The sequence below is a fragment of the Melospiza melodia genome, chromosome 8 (genome assembly GCF_035770615.1).
Source record: "Melospiza melodia melodia isolate bMelMel2 chromosome 8, bMelMel2.pri, whole genome shotgun sequence".
Taxonomy (NCBI): domain Eukaryota; kingdom Metazoa; phylum Chordata; class Aves; order Passeriformes; family Passerellidae; genus Melospiza; species Melospiza melodia.
Window position 1 is genome coordinate 5,294,211 of NC_086201.1, and position 19,355 is coordinate 5,313,565.

General features: G+C 41.0%; 1 protein-coding gene across 1 annotated transcript in view; it reads left to right on the forward strand.

Annotated features, from left to right (window-relative positions):
• LOC134420958 (von Willebrand factor D and EGF domain-containing protein-like) overlaps positions 1–19,355 on the forward strand; it is a 173,135-nt gene that overhangs the window by 25,334 nt on the left and 128,446 nt on the right. The window contains exon 2 of the mRNA XM_063161349.1: positions 14,578–14,762. Within this exon, the coding sequence (XP_063017419.1) occupies positions 14,578–14,762 (185 nt within the window). The remainder of the gene's footprint in view (positions 1–14,577; positions 14,763–19,355) is intronic.

Genomic DNA, 19,355 nt, shown 5'->3' on the forward strand with positions numbered 1-19,355 from the left:
AATATAATATAATATAATATAATATAATATAATATAATATAATATAATATAATATAATATAATATAATATAATATAATATAATATAATATAATATAATATAATATGTGCTAATAATATAATATATAGTGTAGTTATTATATGTAAACATATAATAACTATATATAATGAATATATAATAACTATATAATATAACTGTATAATAGAGTGGTTATGCACCTATCTTTTTAAAAGGGTGAAAAATAGTCTCTTCTGCATATTTCATGTTCACACTCATATGATGGCATGTCAGTTCTTTACATCCCACTCTCAGAAGAAAGGAGATTTAGCTTAATGACTATTTGCAGAGGATTTTGCAAAGAGCTGGACTGCCATTTCTCATGTAATCACAGCCAAAATAACCTGCTGTTGTAAGGAATCTTGGAAAGGACTTTGGTGATGTGAAAATACTGCAAATCATTATTGCAAATAAGATTTAATCTGTATAAAAATCCATGTCATTCTTGGCATGTACCTTCAAGGTCTATCTCCTAAGAAAAGGTTTGCCTTGAAAGAGAAAAGGGAATTTGTCCTGCCTTAGAAGAGGATTTTAAATGATGGGACACGTTCCAAGAACAGGTCTGAGAAGAAAATATGGAGACTGCAACCCTATGATCAGAGCGATAATGTTTTTGGTCCCTGATTAAAGGGAAAGATTCCACTTTGATGTGCTCTCTGCAGCCAGGAGTCATGATGAATAAGCAACAAATACCAAGAAATGGCCTTGAGAGAAACCCAGAAATTAACTGGGGCTCGTGGCCACTGGAGTCAGGCCTGCCCTGCCTCACCCATGGCAGTGACTGAGACCCCAATGTCAGGTCAATCAACACATTTTCATTGTGAAGAACCATGAAAGACCATGAAGACCATGAAGAACTGCAACCCAAAAAGTCCACAAAGGTGGTAAGGACAGCTATCTCTCAGGATGGATGAAGACTGTGGTGCTGCTGAAGAAATATGTAAAAATCTTGCAGGAGTATCTAGGGGAAGTATTCATTTAGGTGCTTGTACTGTATGGGAGATAAATTACAATTAGACATCCTTGATTGAGGTGATTTGCATTTTGGACCTGGCTGTCTCACAGCCAGAATTTAAAAAAATAAAATAAAAAATAAAAAAGAGCTGATCCTACAAAGCATTTCATGTGAATGAAGGCAATGGAGATAAGGAAAACAAAACCACAGGGATAATTCACCTTGGAGCAAACCCAATGCTGTGAGTGCCCTTGGGTGTGGTTTGGGGTAACAGGGAGTTCAAATGGCACCAGTGACATTTTCCCCAGATCAGCAAGATCTACCCTAATTTTATTTTGAATCTGAAAAGCTCTTTAGCCTAGAGAAAAAGAGCTATATTTTTCTGAAAGTTTAATTTTTTTATCCTTTCAATGTCTTTGCAAATGAAATGCCTCAATGCCTCCTGCTTACAAAATGTTTAATTTTAGGCTGACAAGGGGTTTAGCTTGAATTTCAATATTATCAATCATTCTTTGTGATTTTAAAGATTTTATTTCTCTGGGAAATTGGAAGGATTATACTTTAAATGGAAAAAAGTAACTTTTCCTCAGTGGACCAGTGAATTGCAAATCATCTGCACACTAAATCTTCTGTATGCTGGTAACATCTGTTCAACAGCTGCCTTTTTTCAAAATTTACTGCAGCACACCATGATAGCCATGTCTTTCTGCCCCTCCTACATGCAATCCTTCCCTTTCTGCTTTGCTCTGGGAGCTGTCTGTGCTTATATTATTGCAGCAGAAAAATGTAGAACATTAGCATCTGTTAATCCTTTTATACCTCAAGCCTTCACATGTTTGTCCAGCTCTGCTTTTCATTGTGCCTTCATGTCTCTGGAATAGCCTCAAAATTCCAGATACAGCAAAATAACCCATGAGTGTATCCTGGCCCTGTGGTGCTGCTGGGGGGCTGTTTTAGAATTAAGATAATTCAGTGGTTTAAGTGTGTTTGCTGGATCCCTAGGAGCAAAGTTTTACCCCACTTTGCAGGGATTTAGCCATTCAGATGTCATTAATATCAAGCCATGCTGCTGAATCTACATGTTCTGTTAGGGAATAACCTAGATTTGAGTCCCTTGCTTTGCAGCAGACATTTATTTCAGAACACAATAGAAAGGATGAAATGGAACTTGACTTTAGCCCAGAGTGTTACTGTGGCATGACAGAGGAGCAATGAGAGGCTGAGGAATACCTAGCAGAGATCTTTACACTAAAATTGGACCCTGGATTTTCTTCCACACCACATTTTAAAGCCTTTGTGGGTTAAAAATAGAATCCTGGAGTAGCACGAATTGGAACGGGCCCACAAGGACCATGGAGGGAGAGCTGAGAGATCATCACAGAGAACTGCAGTCCATGGCCAAAAGGGCAAGCTAGCTTAAGTGATGTGGGGTGAGAATGAGAGTCCAGCAAAGAGGCATTTTGGTGTTAGACCTGTCAGTTTTCTTCAAGAAAATATGCATTTTTTAAACAGTGAAAAGAAAAACTCAAAGAGAAGAAAACTTCAAAGAAAAGAAAAATTCAAAGAAAAGAAAAATTCAAAGAAGAGAAACAGCATTGGAAGTTGGCAAAGTTAGAGATTTCTTATTTATATTTGAATAGTTAACGAAATTACAGAAACAGTGGTTTCAGTGGGAGGGGATCGAATGCTCAGGCCATTGTCTCAGCACATGGCAGTCATGGTTTGAAGTCAGGGAAAATCAGCCAGCTCCAAATCTGCCCATGAAGCTCAAACCCAGCAGAAAATGTCCCCAGGTCACCCTGCCCCTCTCACTGTTTTTTTGCCTTCTGCTGGCCCTGTTCTGCTGCCTGTGTCCCAAACACACCCAGAGCATTCAGAGCATTCCTGCTGCTGGCAAGCAACATTTATACAGCTCAGTTCACTATCAGAGCTAGTGAGGTCCTCATTGCTGAATGCAAAAGATGAGCACTGTGGGGGAAAATTAAAGAGAAGGTGCTCTTGAAGTCACCTGTGGGTAAATGTGAGAGGTGTAAGGGCTGCACCGCCACTCCTCAGTCTGTCACAGGCAAAGCCCTCCTTGTTCATGGGCTGGTAGGTGAGTTACCCAAACCACGGGGTCAAAATCATCATCACATTTCTCAAAATCATCATCACAGTCCTCAAAATCATCATCCCATTTCTGTGTTACACCAGCCACGCTGGGGGTGCAGTGGGAGAGGCAGCAGCCACTCCTGCACAGGGAACCACAGCTGGCTCCTGCACTATTTGCAGTTGTAGGTCCACAACTGTGGCTTTCAAAGTGGCATTTGAAGCTTTAGGAACATCTAAACCTTCTCTGAACAGGGTTAATTGTAGAAAACTACAGGAAGTTTGCTGCCAGGACTTGCAGGCTAACACTTAGCTATGTGTGGCTGTGCAGGATATCAGCGGATGCCAGACAGGTCTACCTGTACAGACCCTCTGCTCTCCAACCAGCTCCTAGAATGGAATCACAGAATCACAGAATCACAGCTTCATTAAGGTTGGAAAAAACCTCTAAGATGATTGAGTCCCACCTCTGGCCAAACACCACCTTTTCAACTAGACCAGAGCACTGGATGTGCCACATCCAGTCAATTCCTGAGCACCTCCAGGGATGGTGACTCCACCACTTCCCTGGGAAGTCCATTCCAATGCTTAACAACCTTTTCAGTGAATAAATGTTTCTGATTTCCAACCTGAACCTCCCCTGGCACAGCTTGAGGTTACATCCTTTTGTCATAAAACAACTCATAAAACACAAAATGACCAAAGCCTGACACTCACCAGGTTTCACATAATCAAATTTTACAAGTTTCAAAAGCAACTCAGCAATGACTGCAAATTGCTAAAGAATAAAGTAGTAAATGATAAATTGATTGCCTGCTGGTTCTTTGTGCATTAATTTGTGTTATGGCTTTCCAATCTGAAATTGCTTGACTAGATTTTTTGCTGATTGTTTTTTTATTTTTAGCTCAAATTGCAAAAGAAATGACTGTGGTAACCTGAATGCATCAAGTCTAATGAAGAATTGATCAATTGTCATATTGTAGGGTTTTTCTGAGCACTGGTTACTGGCCTATCTTCTCAGGATGAAAATTGCAGTTATTAGCCAATTACCAACTAAGAATGTAAAACTGAGTCTTGTTTTGATGACAGAAAGATGGAAGAAAACCTGAAATGCTGCCTGTCTGCCTTGTTTACCTGGGGATGGAGAGGCACAGATAACATTTTCAGTTCAATTATTCCCCAGCAAAAGAACTGAGATCTGGTTGCTTTCCCCTTCACTTCAGCAATGCTATTTTTTAAAGCATGTATTTCACTAAAAGGTGTAACTTTATTTCATAATCTAAAAGCATGTTCTGGCTGTTATCAGGCAAGAAGGAGGTGGAAGAGTAGAATGAAAAGCTCAGCATGGAAATGGCTCCACAGAAATAAAAAATTGCTAGGATTCATCATCTGGTGAGAAGAACTGCACTGCATTGTCAGTGTCTGAGGAGCAGAGTGGTTCCCATTGAAAATACTCCATCTGGCAATCTGATTTCCCTTTATTTTCTTTCTAAAGAACACAAAGTGGCAGTGCTATACCTCCTGTAAGAAACACCATGTAGATCATGGTGGAAGAAATCCCCATCCCATTCCAGCCCATCCCTGCATGGGAAACCCTCCCACAGCTCCATCAGCCACTGAGGGACAGGGCTCATTTCTGCTCATTTCCTCTCCTCTGAGGACACAGGCACGTTTTTAAGACAGCAGAAGCTTTAAAACACACAGACCTACACTGTGATCAAAGTTAATGCAGTGTAAATGAGAAGAAATCAGTAGGTTTGCCTTCTGCACGGCTGATCCTGATCAGAGCACAGCTGCCAATAATGTGCACCATATGGGGCAGCAATTGTCTCCTGTTTGTTCCTGTGCCTCCCTAATCCCCTGTGAACATGCAGATCTGTACCTGCAGCTCTGGCTGCATGGCCACAGAAAGGTCTTGGGCTTTACATATATATAATTATGGAGATGGTTTGTCTTATTATGGTAATTAAATCCTAAAAGGTTGCACAGGTAGCAGCTGTAAATGTGGTGAAGACTCAGCTAATACCAGCTGAGCTGCATTTTCTTTTACATCAAAAAACAGCTTATAGCTGAAGGCCTTATAAGTTCCTGAAACCTTACTATTTTTATTGATGGTCCTACTACTTCTGGTAAATAAGCAGAGATCTGTGGAGCAACCAAAGCAGAGATGACCCTTAATATAAAAAAAAAAGGAAAATCGGTGCCTGTTAGAACCGAGAATTAAATTCAAGTAAATAAAAATAGCAAACACATTTATCTGGAGGTTTTTGTCTATAGGAACTGAAAGCCTTGCTGTTTCATGGTGTGAATAGGCAGTACCAGACCTCTGCCAGGTGCTAGAGACACAACCAGGTGTGTGAGATTCCCTGGAATTCCATCATGGCCCAGGGAAAATGCTGGCTGGAACTGATACAATCCTGTTTCCATGGGAGGAAGACACTGACTTCTTTTAGGTTTGAAGATACCATGACTATATGTACCCAATCAATGCCTTTCAAAAGCTGAAGAAACAAACAGTGGGGATTGCTGATAAATTTGGATTTTAGAAATCTATTAGGCTTAATGTCGCAATTCCACGGTTGGGAGTACACAGCTTTATCTTATCACAGTGGCCAGGCAGGCTGCTGGCTATTTCTAGCTCATGACCTTTTATTTCAATATTTTTTAAATCCATCCAGAGTGCTATATTGCATGAGAAGAACGTTTTGCATCCACAGCAGGAGCTGCTATGTGCTATGAGCCTGTTTCATATCAACTCTCTCACAGTTTCACACAGCCCACAAAGGGATGGAGGACAGGGTCAAAGAAAACCTAAATTTTAGCGGAGAGATCCTTCCAGGTTAGTGCAGCAGCTGGGAAGTGGAGCATGTCTGTGTGCATTACTGCAGCACTGTAACAAATAAAACCTTACTCCAAAGGCAAGAGGGAACCCAGCCATTCATCCTAAATGTCAGAGCCCTGACAGAAAAGCCCATTATAAACACGTGAGGAGCTGAAGCCACTGTTGTGCCAGTGAATGGGATGAATAACAGCAATGAATAATAGCAAAACAATAGCAGGAAAAATTGCCTGGTCACCCTGCATCCAACAGGAGCTGAATCACACCCAGGACACACAGCAGACCTGGAATTTGGCAGCACTGAGCTGCCTGCACTCTGAGTGCCCTTATCTGCTCACCAGCCTCTGCTGGAAGCACTGACAGCAAGGGAGTGCTGACACTTTCCCCAGCTTAATATCACCCACATCCAGCACTGCATGGAGGAAGTGCAGGAAAATGTGGCCAAAATTCAGCATTATCCGTGGGGGCAGTCTGGAAAAATGTGTGGCTGGCGAATGGTAATTAGCCAGTGTCATAGCTGAGGTGTAGAAACACCTCCAGCTCTCCATGGAAATCAAATTTCCATCTGAATAGAGCCCTGTGGCTTCTAAAATCAAAACCTGTGAGTTTGTTTTTGTTGCTTCTATTTAGGAAAGCTAAATTTGTGACTGTATGCTCAGCTGAGATTAGGAGGTAAGAAAGACCCTTTTCCTTGATTTCACTTTTTCATTCTGAGGGATGAGAGCAAAATAGACCAATCAATAACAATAATGATAATTTTCTTTTTATTGATTTTTATTGAGATGCCCTTACAGGCATCATGATTAACTTAGAGATAACTTGAGGAAATTTATGAGGCTTTGAATTCTGTTGTGACACAGCAATAGTAAGTGATTTCTATATTCTGATTCTCAGCCTTCCTGGCTTTAGGACTGAGCAAGAATGAGTGAGGAGGAGATTTGGTCAAACATAATAGAGCTATTGACACAATTTGGCTTCGCTGTTTTTTTCTAAATGGCACATTTATTAAATGAGGCTGCATTTTGTAAAGAAGGTGCACTGACTTCACCTGGCCTGTACAACTGCCCATTGCTTTTTATCCAGGTGCTTTTTATCTTGTCCTTTTTGTGTCCCCCATATCATCCATGAGCAATTTCCACACTGATGAGAGATTCCAGACAGTGATTCTTGGAGATTTAAGCATTTTAAAAGAAAACAATTCTGCTGGGCACTTCTTGGCTCATTTACTTCAGTTGGCCACACATGCATTATCCCTGAAAATAAAAAGTTCCTTCATCTGCTCTATTTATAGAACACTGAAGAAGGTGTTGTTCATCCCATCTGCAGTGACAGTTCTCCAAAATCCACGGTAACCTGCCAGGGAGATACTCAGACTTTGCTCCCACTCTCCACAGGGACCCCTTGTTTTCACCTATTTGATCAGCCCCTCCTGGCCCCACACAAAATGCTTCTCTGCCTGTCCCTGCATCCTCCTGTGTGAGCTGTGTGCAGCTCATTATTCTGCAAATTATTCAGGGGATACACAAACCAGAAGAATATCTCACATAATCAATTCCTCCTTTCTAAACCACCAGTTAAAAATAGAAATGCAAGGCAAGATAAGAGATAGGAGCGTGAATAAATAATTGTTTGCTCTGGAACTGAGTGCTGGCCCTTGGTTTGTCAATAGTTTATTGCTTTACTCCACAGCAGACCAGGATGACAAGTGACCTTGTTCCCAGACAAATGAAATTCAGGTGCATTATAAAGCAACACCTTCAGAGTGTAGGTTTTTTGGTTTGGTTTTTATTTTTTCTCAGATCTGCCTGTTATTCAGTACAAATAACATGTCATATTCTTTTCAGCAGGTGCTCAGCCTCTTGCCTCTTCCTGGGTCAAAATTTCTATAATTACATTTATTTTGCACAATGGCTCATTTATCTCTATCAATTTTGCCTTGTGAATGCTTTGTGACTTGTTCAAGACCTGGCCATTACGAGTGTGTGGTGTTTGTACAATGGGCTCCCTTATCATTTCAGTTCAGTAGGAGGTTCCTCTGCTTCTGAAATCTCTGAAAATAGCTTTATTTATTAGCTATCAAGGTTTTTTAATACAGTTATTATGCTTTATCTACCAGAGGAGCACTCATGGTTCAGGCATTTTAATATAGTGATCGCTGTCACATTCACAACAAATTTCTGCCTCTGAATATCATTAAGAATGAAAATTTTTGTCATCAGCAGGCAGAATAATTGAAGCAAAAATCTTTAAAGTATTGGTGAAATAAGGGCAGGAACTTTTATCTTTAATAAACTGTCAGGTGTTCCCTAGCTACAAATATCTACTAATAGATGTTTGTTCACCTGGAACATGCAACCACCAAAAGGAATTTTTAAATGTTGTCAGATGGGTTGGATTATACTGAAATTTATTTTGAACACATCCATTAAGAGCTTGGAAAGATTTTCCCTTTCCCAACATCTGCCTTTCCTTCTCTACACAAACTCTCTTTCAATGTGTGGTAAATGACAATTTGGGGAAGAGATGGCACTGACATGCTGAAAGCTTCAGAAACTCTTACCTGAGATTTTCTACATCACTGAAATCCAGCCCCTGAGCGTGGAAGTGGCTGGTGATGAAAATGTTTCCTTCTGTTTCTAAAACAGAAATATAAGAAAGGGAACAACACATCCTTTGTCTGCAATTAATTTGGAGTTATGGTTTATTAGCCTCAGCATTTCAGAATGAGTTTTCCAAAAATATTTTATAATTTTCCTATGAAGAGAAAGTCAAACACAACAGAAAAGGTTCTGTTCCACTGTGGATTTTAAGAAACAAAAAGCAGAAATGTGAAAATCTGCCACAGAGGGAGGGACCTCAAAAATTTATTGTATGTCACACAAGTGTCAAAAATTTGAGTACTCACGCATAATTTGAAATACTTTTTTTTTTTTAATGTATGTATGCTTACATACATATGCCTACATGTATTTTTGGAGCAAACTCCAGATTGAGTTTCCACAATATGGGAGGTGATGGCAAGAAGGAAATCTGTATGTGGGGACCCATCATTCCTGGTCACAGAGCAATCACAGCCCATCACCAAATGCTGCTCTTGGTTAGCTTTGCCTGCATCAGTCACTGGCTTTGCAATCACCCTCCACACAAAAGTTATTTTACAATTTGCCAGCTATTTCCCAAGGCTTTAGAATGCCCTTTAGATATATTGTGTGGCTTTGCCCAAAGCAAACATGCCCCTCAGGCTTGTGGACTATATTTCTTGCAGGGTTACCTGGCTGCCATCACCTATTGATATTATTTGATTTGCAGCCGCTATTCAAAGCAAACAAACAAAATCTCACAACTTCTTAAACCTTCCTCCACCTAAGCCACTGATATTTACTGGGAGCAGGAGGGACAGGTAAAGCTCTATTACACTCGTACTCATCTGTCTTTGAAAAGGAAAGCAAAGGTTTAGCAAGTTATTTCCTTATGATTTTTCAGCCGCCACTCTTAAGTTTCCTGGGTTTATCTCTGATATGGCTGATGCTGCTTCTTCCTATGGCCATGAGCAGGAGGGACAGACCTTCAGCAAAAATACCCAAAGCAGCGTTTTTCTCACCAATGCCTCTGCCCAAAAAGTGTGCAGGGACTCAGCTGTTTGCAGAGCATCCAGCTTGAAACAGCAGTGGGTGTTTCAGGTGTTAAATGTGTGGCAGGGAGGGCATCCCAAAGCAGGGAGTCTCCCAAAGTGATGATGCCCTATGTTCACCTTTCCAGAGTCATGTTTGGCACAGAAAGGGCCTCCAGGCTGTCCCCAGGACCTGCTGACACAAATATCTCCTCCAGCTGTGGTCACATCAATGTTTCCTTTAGCTGAGAGCCAAACCCCTGCCCACAGCAGCACGTTCAGTTCAGATACCCATCTCCTGCTCATTTTCCATGCGATATTTCTGGATGCTTCTGCCTTCTGCAGGAGGCTCTCCTCTCCCCAGCGAGCCCACAGGCTGCCCCTCCTTTCCCACACATTAACAGATGACTCTGAACACCCAGGCATTAACAGCAGCATTCCTGATGGCTTTGATGGAGACAGGCTTTTCCCCAAGGAACCTGCTCCATCACGCCACCAGAGTTACTCAAATGTCATTTTCACTTAGCAGATACAGCAGGTATTATTATCTGTTTGCTTTCAGTGTCAAAAAGGAGCTACTCAGTGTCTCCTTGCCACAACTTTCTGACACAAAATTGTTAAGTTAAAAAAAAAAAAATAAAAGCTTTTGAGTCTCTAGTAAGGCAAACAAATGTTTATGTCTTAGCAACAGCTCCTTGCTATATTGAGTTGGTGGTAGTTCAAGAAGCAGCTCTTTGCAGGAGACTAAAGCACCAGGTACACCCAGCATTTAATTCCAAAAGCTCTGGATAGAGAGCCACAAAAATCTCACTGCAGAATGAGTCATAATGACCAGTTCCCTAAAAAGCCAGCTTTTTCTTTTTTTTTTTTTTTTTTCCGTGGGCCCCTTAAATACAATAGTAGGAGTAGTGCTGGATTAAATTAAATTTGTTATCCTAATAAAACAAATATTTCCTTTTTAAAACAACCTAATCTGCATAGCCCAGAGCAGCACTGGTTCCATACTAGACATGAATGTGGACATGAAGGGGACAGCTGGGATGTTGAGCACTTCATGGCTGTCCGTAAGCTTGACACCTGCACCTGAATTTCAAAAGAATAGGAAAGTTTCATCTGATTTGAATGTAGCTGCAGCTACAAGTACAAGCTACAAGTGGGCATCTCTCAGATGAAGAACCAGCAGGGCTCAGCTGTGCCTTCTTGTTGTTTTCTTTTAAATAACATTTTTATTATAAAGTCTGATGCCTTTATTCATTTATTTCTGCAGGAAAGCCAGTGGTAATTAACTCGCACCACAGCCTGCAATTTGCATGTTAAAGTTTACAATCACCCTGTCACGGGGCCACGATTAGCACCATTTTACAAGGGGAACTCGGTAATTGAGGGTTTGTTCTGCTCATGGCTCATGGCCGCAGCACCTGGGTGAGGCTTTTTGTGCCACCAGGGTCTGCTCTGTGTCAGGCAGGGGACAGAACCCGTCAGGCTGGCTCCAGGGCAGCGACAGCAGATCAATTTGCCATCCTGCCCCTCAGTGACAGCCTGCCAGCACAGCTGAACCCAGGCACAGGTACACAAACTCACTCTGGCAGTGAACTCAGGGGAAAACACACCTTCAGAGGTGGCTGTTTGAGACAGGGCTACTTTGGGACCAAACACATGGCTTTTTGCCCCAAATGCTGTTAAATTCTCTGTTAAATTCTCCTGAGGGACCTTGGAGGTGTCCCCCATGTCCCTCCCTGGCCTCTGCCAGGCCCATCTGCAGCGTTCAGCTCCTCTGGTGATGATGCGAGAAAGTCTTCTCTAAACTACTGCAAACAAAACCATGCAAGGGATAAAAAAATAATTAGCCATGTGTCAGTGTCTGATATATTTGCATTGTTTAGACAGAGTAGTTAATCACTGGTAAGACCACAACATGTGGTGTGAATTTGGATTATAGCTAATACATATCAAGCAGAAGGCTATTAGTTACATCTAAAGGCACTATTTGATATTATTATTATTGAGAAACTGAATGCAATTAATTACATTACAATGTCCTTGCAAGATTCCTGTGGCAAAGAGCTGTTTGCTTTTATATTCTTTTTCCTTTTGTTCAGACAGGAGCCAATTCAGGCAAGCAAAAGGCATCAGGAGCCAAGATTCTGTCCCCATTAACACTCCTGAAGCCTTGAGTGGTACTGGAGGGGTCAGCAAGGGTCTGCATTTTTTCAAGGGGTTTTAAATATAGGGTAAACTTTTCATTTTTGTAAAATAGTTGGTCTGCTGAAATGTCACCTCTTCCCTTGGGCTGGGAATTAGCAAAGGACAGTCTCCATGTGGTCTCCAGAAAGGACTTCTGAGGGAAGGAATTTGATCCATATTTAATTAGAGGTGCAATATTTCCAAATGTTCCCTCTCTGAAATGTCTCTTACCTATAGGAGAGAAAAGCTTAGGGCACTTCTTTTTTATTTAAAAAGGCAATTGTATTAATTCAGCAGAATTTTGCATTGGAATTGCAATGGCTTTGACAGTTTAGCTCTCTGAAAATTGCAATAAAGCCTTCGCTACGCTACATTTTGTCCCCATTTGTCTTGTGTACCATTGCCTTGCCTTTGGCACAATCAAAATAATCTTTAAAAATACTGCCATAAATGGATTGACTTTGACCTTCTGAGTATCTTGTCAATAAAATAAAAATGATAAATGTGTTTCAGAGTGCCACTGGCGCAATATTAAAGCAGAGTTACAATCTGAAAAGTGACATTTGAAAAATTAAGTTGTGGGGAGGGGTCTTATTCTCTGTCAGCGGTGCCACATAAATAAGCTCTATTTACAGTGAAAAGAGGTGATTTTGCTAACTGCCAGTTTGTGCAATTCCTCTGATGTGGCCTCTGCCTCTTACATCATCATTAGCAATTAAGGATTACTGCAGCAAGGAATTAGCTGAGCCTTCTGCTGCTGAGGCAGAGCAGCTCCTCCTCAGTCCCCTCCTGTGCCCACTCTGCAGTGCTGACGTGGGGAAAAGGCACCTGGCCTCATCAGGGAATGGCTCAGAAAACCAAGAAAAGGCCATTTTTGCTCGGCTATTTAGAGATAAACAACTTCTAACAGAATCACCACAAGGCCTCTTTTTATTAGGTGAGAAGAAAAGAATTCAATATTCTGTAAAAGTCAAGAAATGCATGAAAATAAACAGGGCAGGCGAGTAAGCAAACGCACGTCAAGGGGCAGCAGGTTTGATTCAGAGTTTGAGATGCACACACACAAGCCCCGATGTGCTTGGCTTTATGCCAAGCTCAAGTGAGTCTGACCTGTGGCTTCAATATTTGCAAGCCTAACTTGAGCTGATTTCTCAAAACCCTTTGCTGGTGTCTTTATACCATTTCTGGGTTTTTTTGTCTTTTCTACATTTCTTGTTCTCAATCTTCTCAGCACATATTTAAAAGCATGTGAAGAGCACTTTGTACTTGAGCATCAATTTATATCATGATTAAATCATTCATGCATGTAGTAAATGAAATTAAAACCCCACATACTTTCAAAGGTCACAAGGCTTTGGAACCTCAAAACACTTGATTTCTGAGGAGGAGATACTCAGATGTTAATCCCTAAAATTAGGCTGAAAACATGTTAAAAGGTTAAGGAGTTTGATCCTGATTCAGATATGACGAAAACGTAGATAACTAAGATCTTTATGTTACTCAGCTTCCACCTTTACATATTTAAATCTAGATTTGTTTCCTTTGAAAATTATCCCAATCCTAAAACGAATCAGAACATAAAAGGATATAGGATTGTCTTGGTTTGAAAAGACAGGTGTCTGCTAAGGAAGGCAGGAGCCTTCATTCAAATGGAAAATGTAAACCTCCTCCCTCCAAATGATTAAAATTTTGAAATTAAGGGGCTCTCAGGCAAAGATATGGGAATAGGAATAACAGTCCTTTACTAGGAAAATTAAAATAAAAATGCCATAGTACAAAAAAAAACAAAAAAACCAACAAACAGTGACAGCGTCAGAACAGGACTTGGCTCCCTGTGTGCCAGGGCGGTGTCCCAGCCCCATCCCACGGGGGCTCAGCCCTCCTGCAGTGCCAGCTGTGGCTCTGCTGCAGCAGGGATCCTGCAAAAGGGGGGAGTTTTCCTCTGCAGCTCCAGAGCTGCTGCAGATGGGCCTGGGCTCCTCTGGGAATGCAGGGCAGCACAAAGCTGCTGCTCTGGGAATGCAGGGGGCAAAGGCTGCTGTGGCGCCCAAAACCTTAGGTTATATCCAAGTAGAAATTCTTGGTTCCTCCCCCTGGGCAGAGCGTCTCCCAATGGGATGATGGAATTTTATCAGCCATGCAGGGACATTCAATGGCCCATGAACAGAAGATAATTAATAATTAATGGCCCATTAACAGAAGATAATTTGTCACTATAGGACGTGAAAGAACACAAGCGCACACCACTGCTCTCAAGGTGAAGAAAAAATGGAAGTTTATTTTCTGACTCCAACATTTATAGTTTTCCAAAAATGACAGTGGATTGAAGATGCCACCTGCAGTCCCATCTCTCCAATGACACTGGACAAACCAACAGTCCATCAAATTTCTCCTCCTTCATAAAAGAATGCAAAACAATGAGTATATTTACAGAAACTGTGTGAGAAAGTTCGTTACAAGAATGTCAACATCAGAAGGCTTAGAAAATCTTAAAAAGTCAGGGCGACAATAATTAATAATTAATAATTAATAATTAATAATTAATAATTATTACTTAATAATTAATAATTAATAATTAATAATTAATAATTAATAATTAATAATTAATAATTAATAATTAATAATTAATGGCCCATTAACAGAAGGTATTTCCCGGAGGGAGGATTGGTTGTGGAAGAGATAAAGAAAACTGCCCAATGAACAGAAGATAACTGCCCCACCTCTAACAGACAGGAATAGAATACACACACCCATTTCCAACCTCAGACAAGATTTAAGCAGTTATTAGTGGCGTCTAAATTAGAGTGATTAACTAACGACTCATTGCCCTCTCCATCCTCCCCAGCTCCCGAGTGCTGGCCAGGGGGGCACCGCATCCTCCGCGACCCCCGCAGGAGCACCAGCTTCGACTCCCTGGAGCTGCAGAGGACGGCCAGCCAGGAGCTGGTGTGTGACCACTCCTTGCCACCGGCATGGTACCGCCTCATGCTCGGCCAGCGGCCCGTGGAAATGCCCACCAGATGTGTCGAGGTCAGCAGAACCTGAGCTCTCCCCTGGGAGCTGCAATAAACCCTCTGGGGGGCTTTCCTTCCCCATCCCTCTCTGCGCTGTCCTGGGCTGTGCATACACTGGGGATACGGGGGTGTGTTGGAACCCAGGACATTCTTCTGGCTGCCCTGGAGGACTTGAGACCCTAGCAGGGGGCTCAGAGACCTTGGCACGGAGTCAAAGACACCTGTGCCTTCGATTTTAGCCCATGGAAACAATGAACAACTTTGTATGAAGAGTTACAAGCCACAAGAGTTTGAGTAGAATGATGGGAAATTTGTCACGAGGTGAAAAAGTAGAATTTTGGGGTTTTTAGAGTGGAGCTTCAAGAGGCAAGATGGAGGAATCTGGGCATGTCCTGTCTTTCTTCTTCTTCTTCTTCTTCTTCTTCTTCTTCTTCTTCTTCTCCTCCATCTTCTGCTGTGATGGTGACACTCTGGATTGGTTTAGAGTAGAGACAGACTGTCTAACATAGGTGATAGGTATTGGAAAATTATTGTAAATAAAGTACGCGTCGTTCTTAGTATAAAAAGATAACACCACCCCAAGGGCAGTCAGTGTGCACCAACCTGCTGGACAGATCTCAGCAGGTCAGAGAAAGGATGTAATAGATAAGAGAAAATAAACAACCTTGAAAACCAGAGCCAAGGAATCTCAACTTCTTCTTTGGCCGCAGGGCTGGGAAAAAAGACTCTTTAATACCTCAGGAGCCATTTCAGTAACAAAAAACCCAAGAGGAAAAGCACTTGAATGGTGGTGATGATGATGATGATGATAATAATAATATTAATAATAATAATTAATAACGACAACAAAACCTCCACCATCACCATCAAACCAACAACACCACTGTCACATGCAAGGGGATCAGTCAGAAACCAGGATCCCCATGGAACAGCCAATATTCAGCCAGGCTAGGAAATACAGCATAAAGCCAGGTGTTTTTCAACTCCACAGAGAGATTTTTTAGTAAACCATGTATGTCACCTCAAGCTGTGCTTTTTCCAAGCAACTGTATGGCTGTAAGAATGGATTCTGCAGCCTGTCTCTTCTCCCATATAAATTATTACGAGTTAGGGACTTCTTCTGCTGATGAAATCAGAAGGGAAAAATCAGAAAAAATATTTAAAGTGATCTTTGGGGAAGCTGAAGGAAGAGTTAAAGTTGAACCTCTTTCTGCATTGAATCAATTCTTGCATTCTTTAGTTTCATATGTATGCTAATGGCTTTGTGGAGCAAAAAAGCCTCTACCATTCTCTATAAAAGAGACAAAACAATAATTATCTGGTTTTATCTGTGTTTAATATGTATGACAATAATGTTTGACTTGCAATCATTGTTGTCAGAGCAACTTCAACCTCTCACTAAAGTCACGACAACCTCAAATATCCCAGCTTCAGGAGGTTAGCATAATTTCAAACATAAAGTTAAACAAAATTATTCAGAAAATAATAAACTAATTACCATAAATTATTTAAAAGATTAAATATTCAACCTAGAAAGCCAGGATCTTTGGTTTGGGGTGATTCTACTCTAGCTGGAGAACCCTCTCAAAATTAGCAAAAAACATTTCATATCCATTCAAACTGGACCTGTGAACTCATCACAACTGAAGTTTACCTTAATAATTTAACATTGAGTGAAATGTTAAGACATAGTTGTTATTTCTGTAGAATTTTTAACACTTTGCATATATAAACTATAAATCTTATTGACATTAATTAAGTGGTGGGCTTATTATTGAAATATTAATTTCATTTCGCACCCTCAAATATCCCGATGCACTATGAAGTTTTCCAGGTTGCTCTGTAAGTGTACATACATATTCTATAATATTATTTAATTTTTCATTATATTTCAGCAATTCTGAGTGTGCAACAATGCTGTTTGAGATTGCTTTTTTTACAATGCATGCTTTTGTTTCTTTTAATCTCTTCTCTGGAGTTTTTCATTCAGGTTTGTGAAGGTATATTCATTAGTTTAGTTTCTTATCTTGTAACATAATTCTTGCCATTGGTTTCTTCATTATCCTCTGAATGACAGTAAATCTCTGCTTCGCCATGCTGATGAAGAATTACATCTGTTAGATGTCAAAACTGAAAGAATACACTTCTTTTAGATCTTCACCTTCTAAATCTGCCTCTACATTCTATCTCTTCCACTTAATTAAATCATTGTTTGATTTGGTTTTCCATTTAATTTCAGCAAAACCTCTGGAACGAACTAATTTAAATTAATAACTGTGCAGCTTCCACTCCTTAATAAGCAGTTATTATTGGACATTCCAGTCTGGCTGGAGCGAGCTGATTTTAATTAAAAAAGTCAAAGACAAAACCTTGAACAGATAGAAGAAAAAAGAGACCAAATAAAGCCTGACAATACGGCTGCAGAATTAAAAAGTACATTACTCCAGCACCTTGTAAGATATATACCCAGTGATAGCATGTTGATACTGGCCAGATACAATTAGCTGCTTATCAACAGATGAGATTAACTCCTTAATTCAGAGCTGGTAGGTAAGGATTCCTGTCACCCAGCTGAGCTCAGGAGGGATTTAAGCCATAATGGAGATTTGGAGTGTGGGAAAGAAGAGTGGGAGGACAAATGGCTTGTGCTGGGGTGTGATGGTTTTCACAGGGGTCTTATGTTGAGGGAAGAGATGAGGATCTGACTCCATGTTTCAGAAGGCTTGATTTACTATTTTATGATATATATTACACTAAAACTACACTAAAAGAATAGAAGAAAAGGTTTTATCAGAAGGCTGGCTAAGCTAAGGATAGAACAGCAAAGAATGATAACGAAGGCTTGTGTCTCAGACTCTCTATCTGTGCCAGCTGGGCTATGAGTGGCCATTAATTATAAACATCTAAGATGGACCAATCCCAGATGCACCTGTTGCATTCCACAGCAGCAGATAATCAATGTTTACATTTTGTTCCTGAGGCTTCTCAGCTTCCCAGGAGGAAAAAATCCTAAGGAAAGGATTTTTCATGAAAAGATGTCTGTGACATGGGAGGGGTGCTCCCACAGCCTGACTCCTCCAGGCAGCCCCTCAACGCCTGTGTTCTGAGACTTGCCATGAAACAAACCTCCACAACAAGAATATGTCCCTGTCTGCACATTGTTTCACAAGCACAGGGAGTGTTGGATTCACACAGGGGGGTTGTGAGAGCCCCAGAATGCAGCCCTGCCACAGCTCAGGGGCACAGCAAACTTTGCACTGGAAAACGAGCAGCAGTTCTTAAGGAGCTGTTTCTCATCCACTCATTTAATTAAAAAAGGGGGGGAGAAAGGGAGAAAAAACAGAAGAAAACCCCACAAGCTACAAAGTGAAAAAAAAAGACAGAAGAAAAACCCAAAAGCTTTTATGTCAGAGAAAGTGAAAATATTAATTGCATTCCTGAACTTGCCATGCCTTGAATCCAAGTGCTGTCCATAAACTTATTCCTCCAGTGGCAAAATGCTTTTGATTGAAGGAGCTTTCCAATTTAGGCTTTGCCTGCTGAATTTCTCAGGGCAGGTAACAAATGATCCTGACCTTCCTCCCTCTGTTTCTTCCTTGCCTTTCCCCCCGTGCTCCCAAAGGAGGCACAGCAATTATCAGATCCTGGACATGCACTCCTGGCCACAGCCACTTCCCTATCCAAAAATATATTGTAGTAGAAGTCCAATAAAAATTTGCACATTTTGGATCCTCCTGTGTTGAGGCTGCTGCTGCAGATCATGGTTTGTTCTTCAAGAACTGCCAAATATTCTGTGAAAGGCAAAAACCCTGAATGAAAAAAAAAAAGTACATTGGAGCTTTTACTAAGATTAAAGCAGTATATTAAGAAGCAAGAAACAATGCACAGACATGGCCAGACCATAGTAAAATGACCTTCAGAGGAAGAACAAAAGATGGAAAAATTAAAGCTCAACAGAAAATCTATTAAAAATACAGAGAAGTACTTAACAGCCAATATGGGAAAACACACATCAATTACAGAAATTCCAGCTGAATTCTGAATTCAAATAATACAGGGTACATGCATACACCTGGATACATATGGGCAAGCCCTGTGGGAGGCACAAACATTAAAAAGAAATGTGAGGGAACATCACACACTGATGTTATTGAAGCTCTGCTCCACAGTCAGATAAAAGATCAATCTGTGGATTACAGCAGAGCAGTGCACGCTGCTGCCTGTAATGCAAATTCAAATGCCACACCACACTCACAGCAAAGCCAGAAACGGGCTGAAAATTCTCTTCTTCCCGTGGAGAAGTTCCACTGGCCCCAGGTGCTTGTCCTCGCCACCAGCTGAATGTATTTTTCTGGAGGGAATGGCAAGAAAGGGGAATAATTTCATTTTTGCACAGTAACAATCTCCAGCAACCCTTGGTTCAGACACTTCTGGGTTGTTCAGTTTTCTTGTGAGGGCAAGAGGAGGGGCAGGCACTTGGTGACAGTGACAGGACCCGAGGGAATGGCCTGAAATTGTGTCAGGTGAGGTTGAGGTTGGATATTAGCAAAAGGTTTTTTCCCCAGAGGTGGTTGGGCAGCGAACAGGCTCCCCAGGGAAGTGGCCACAG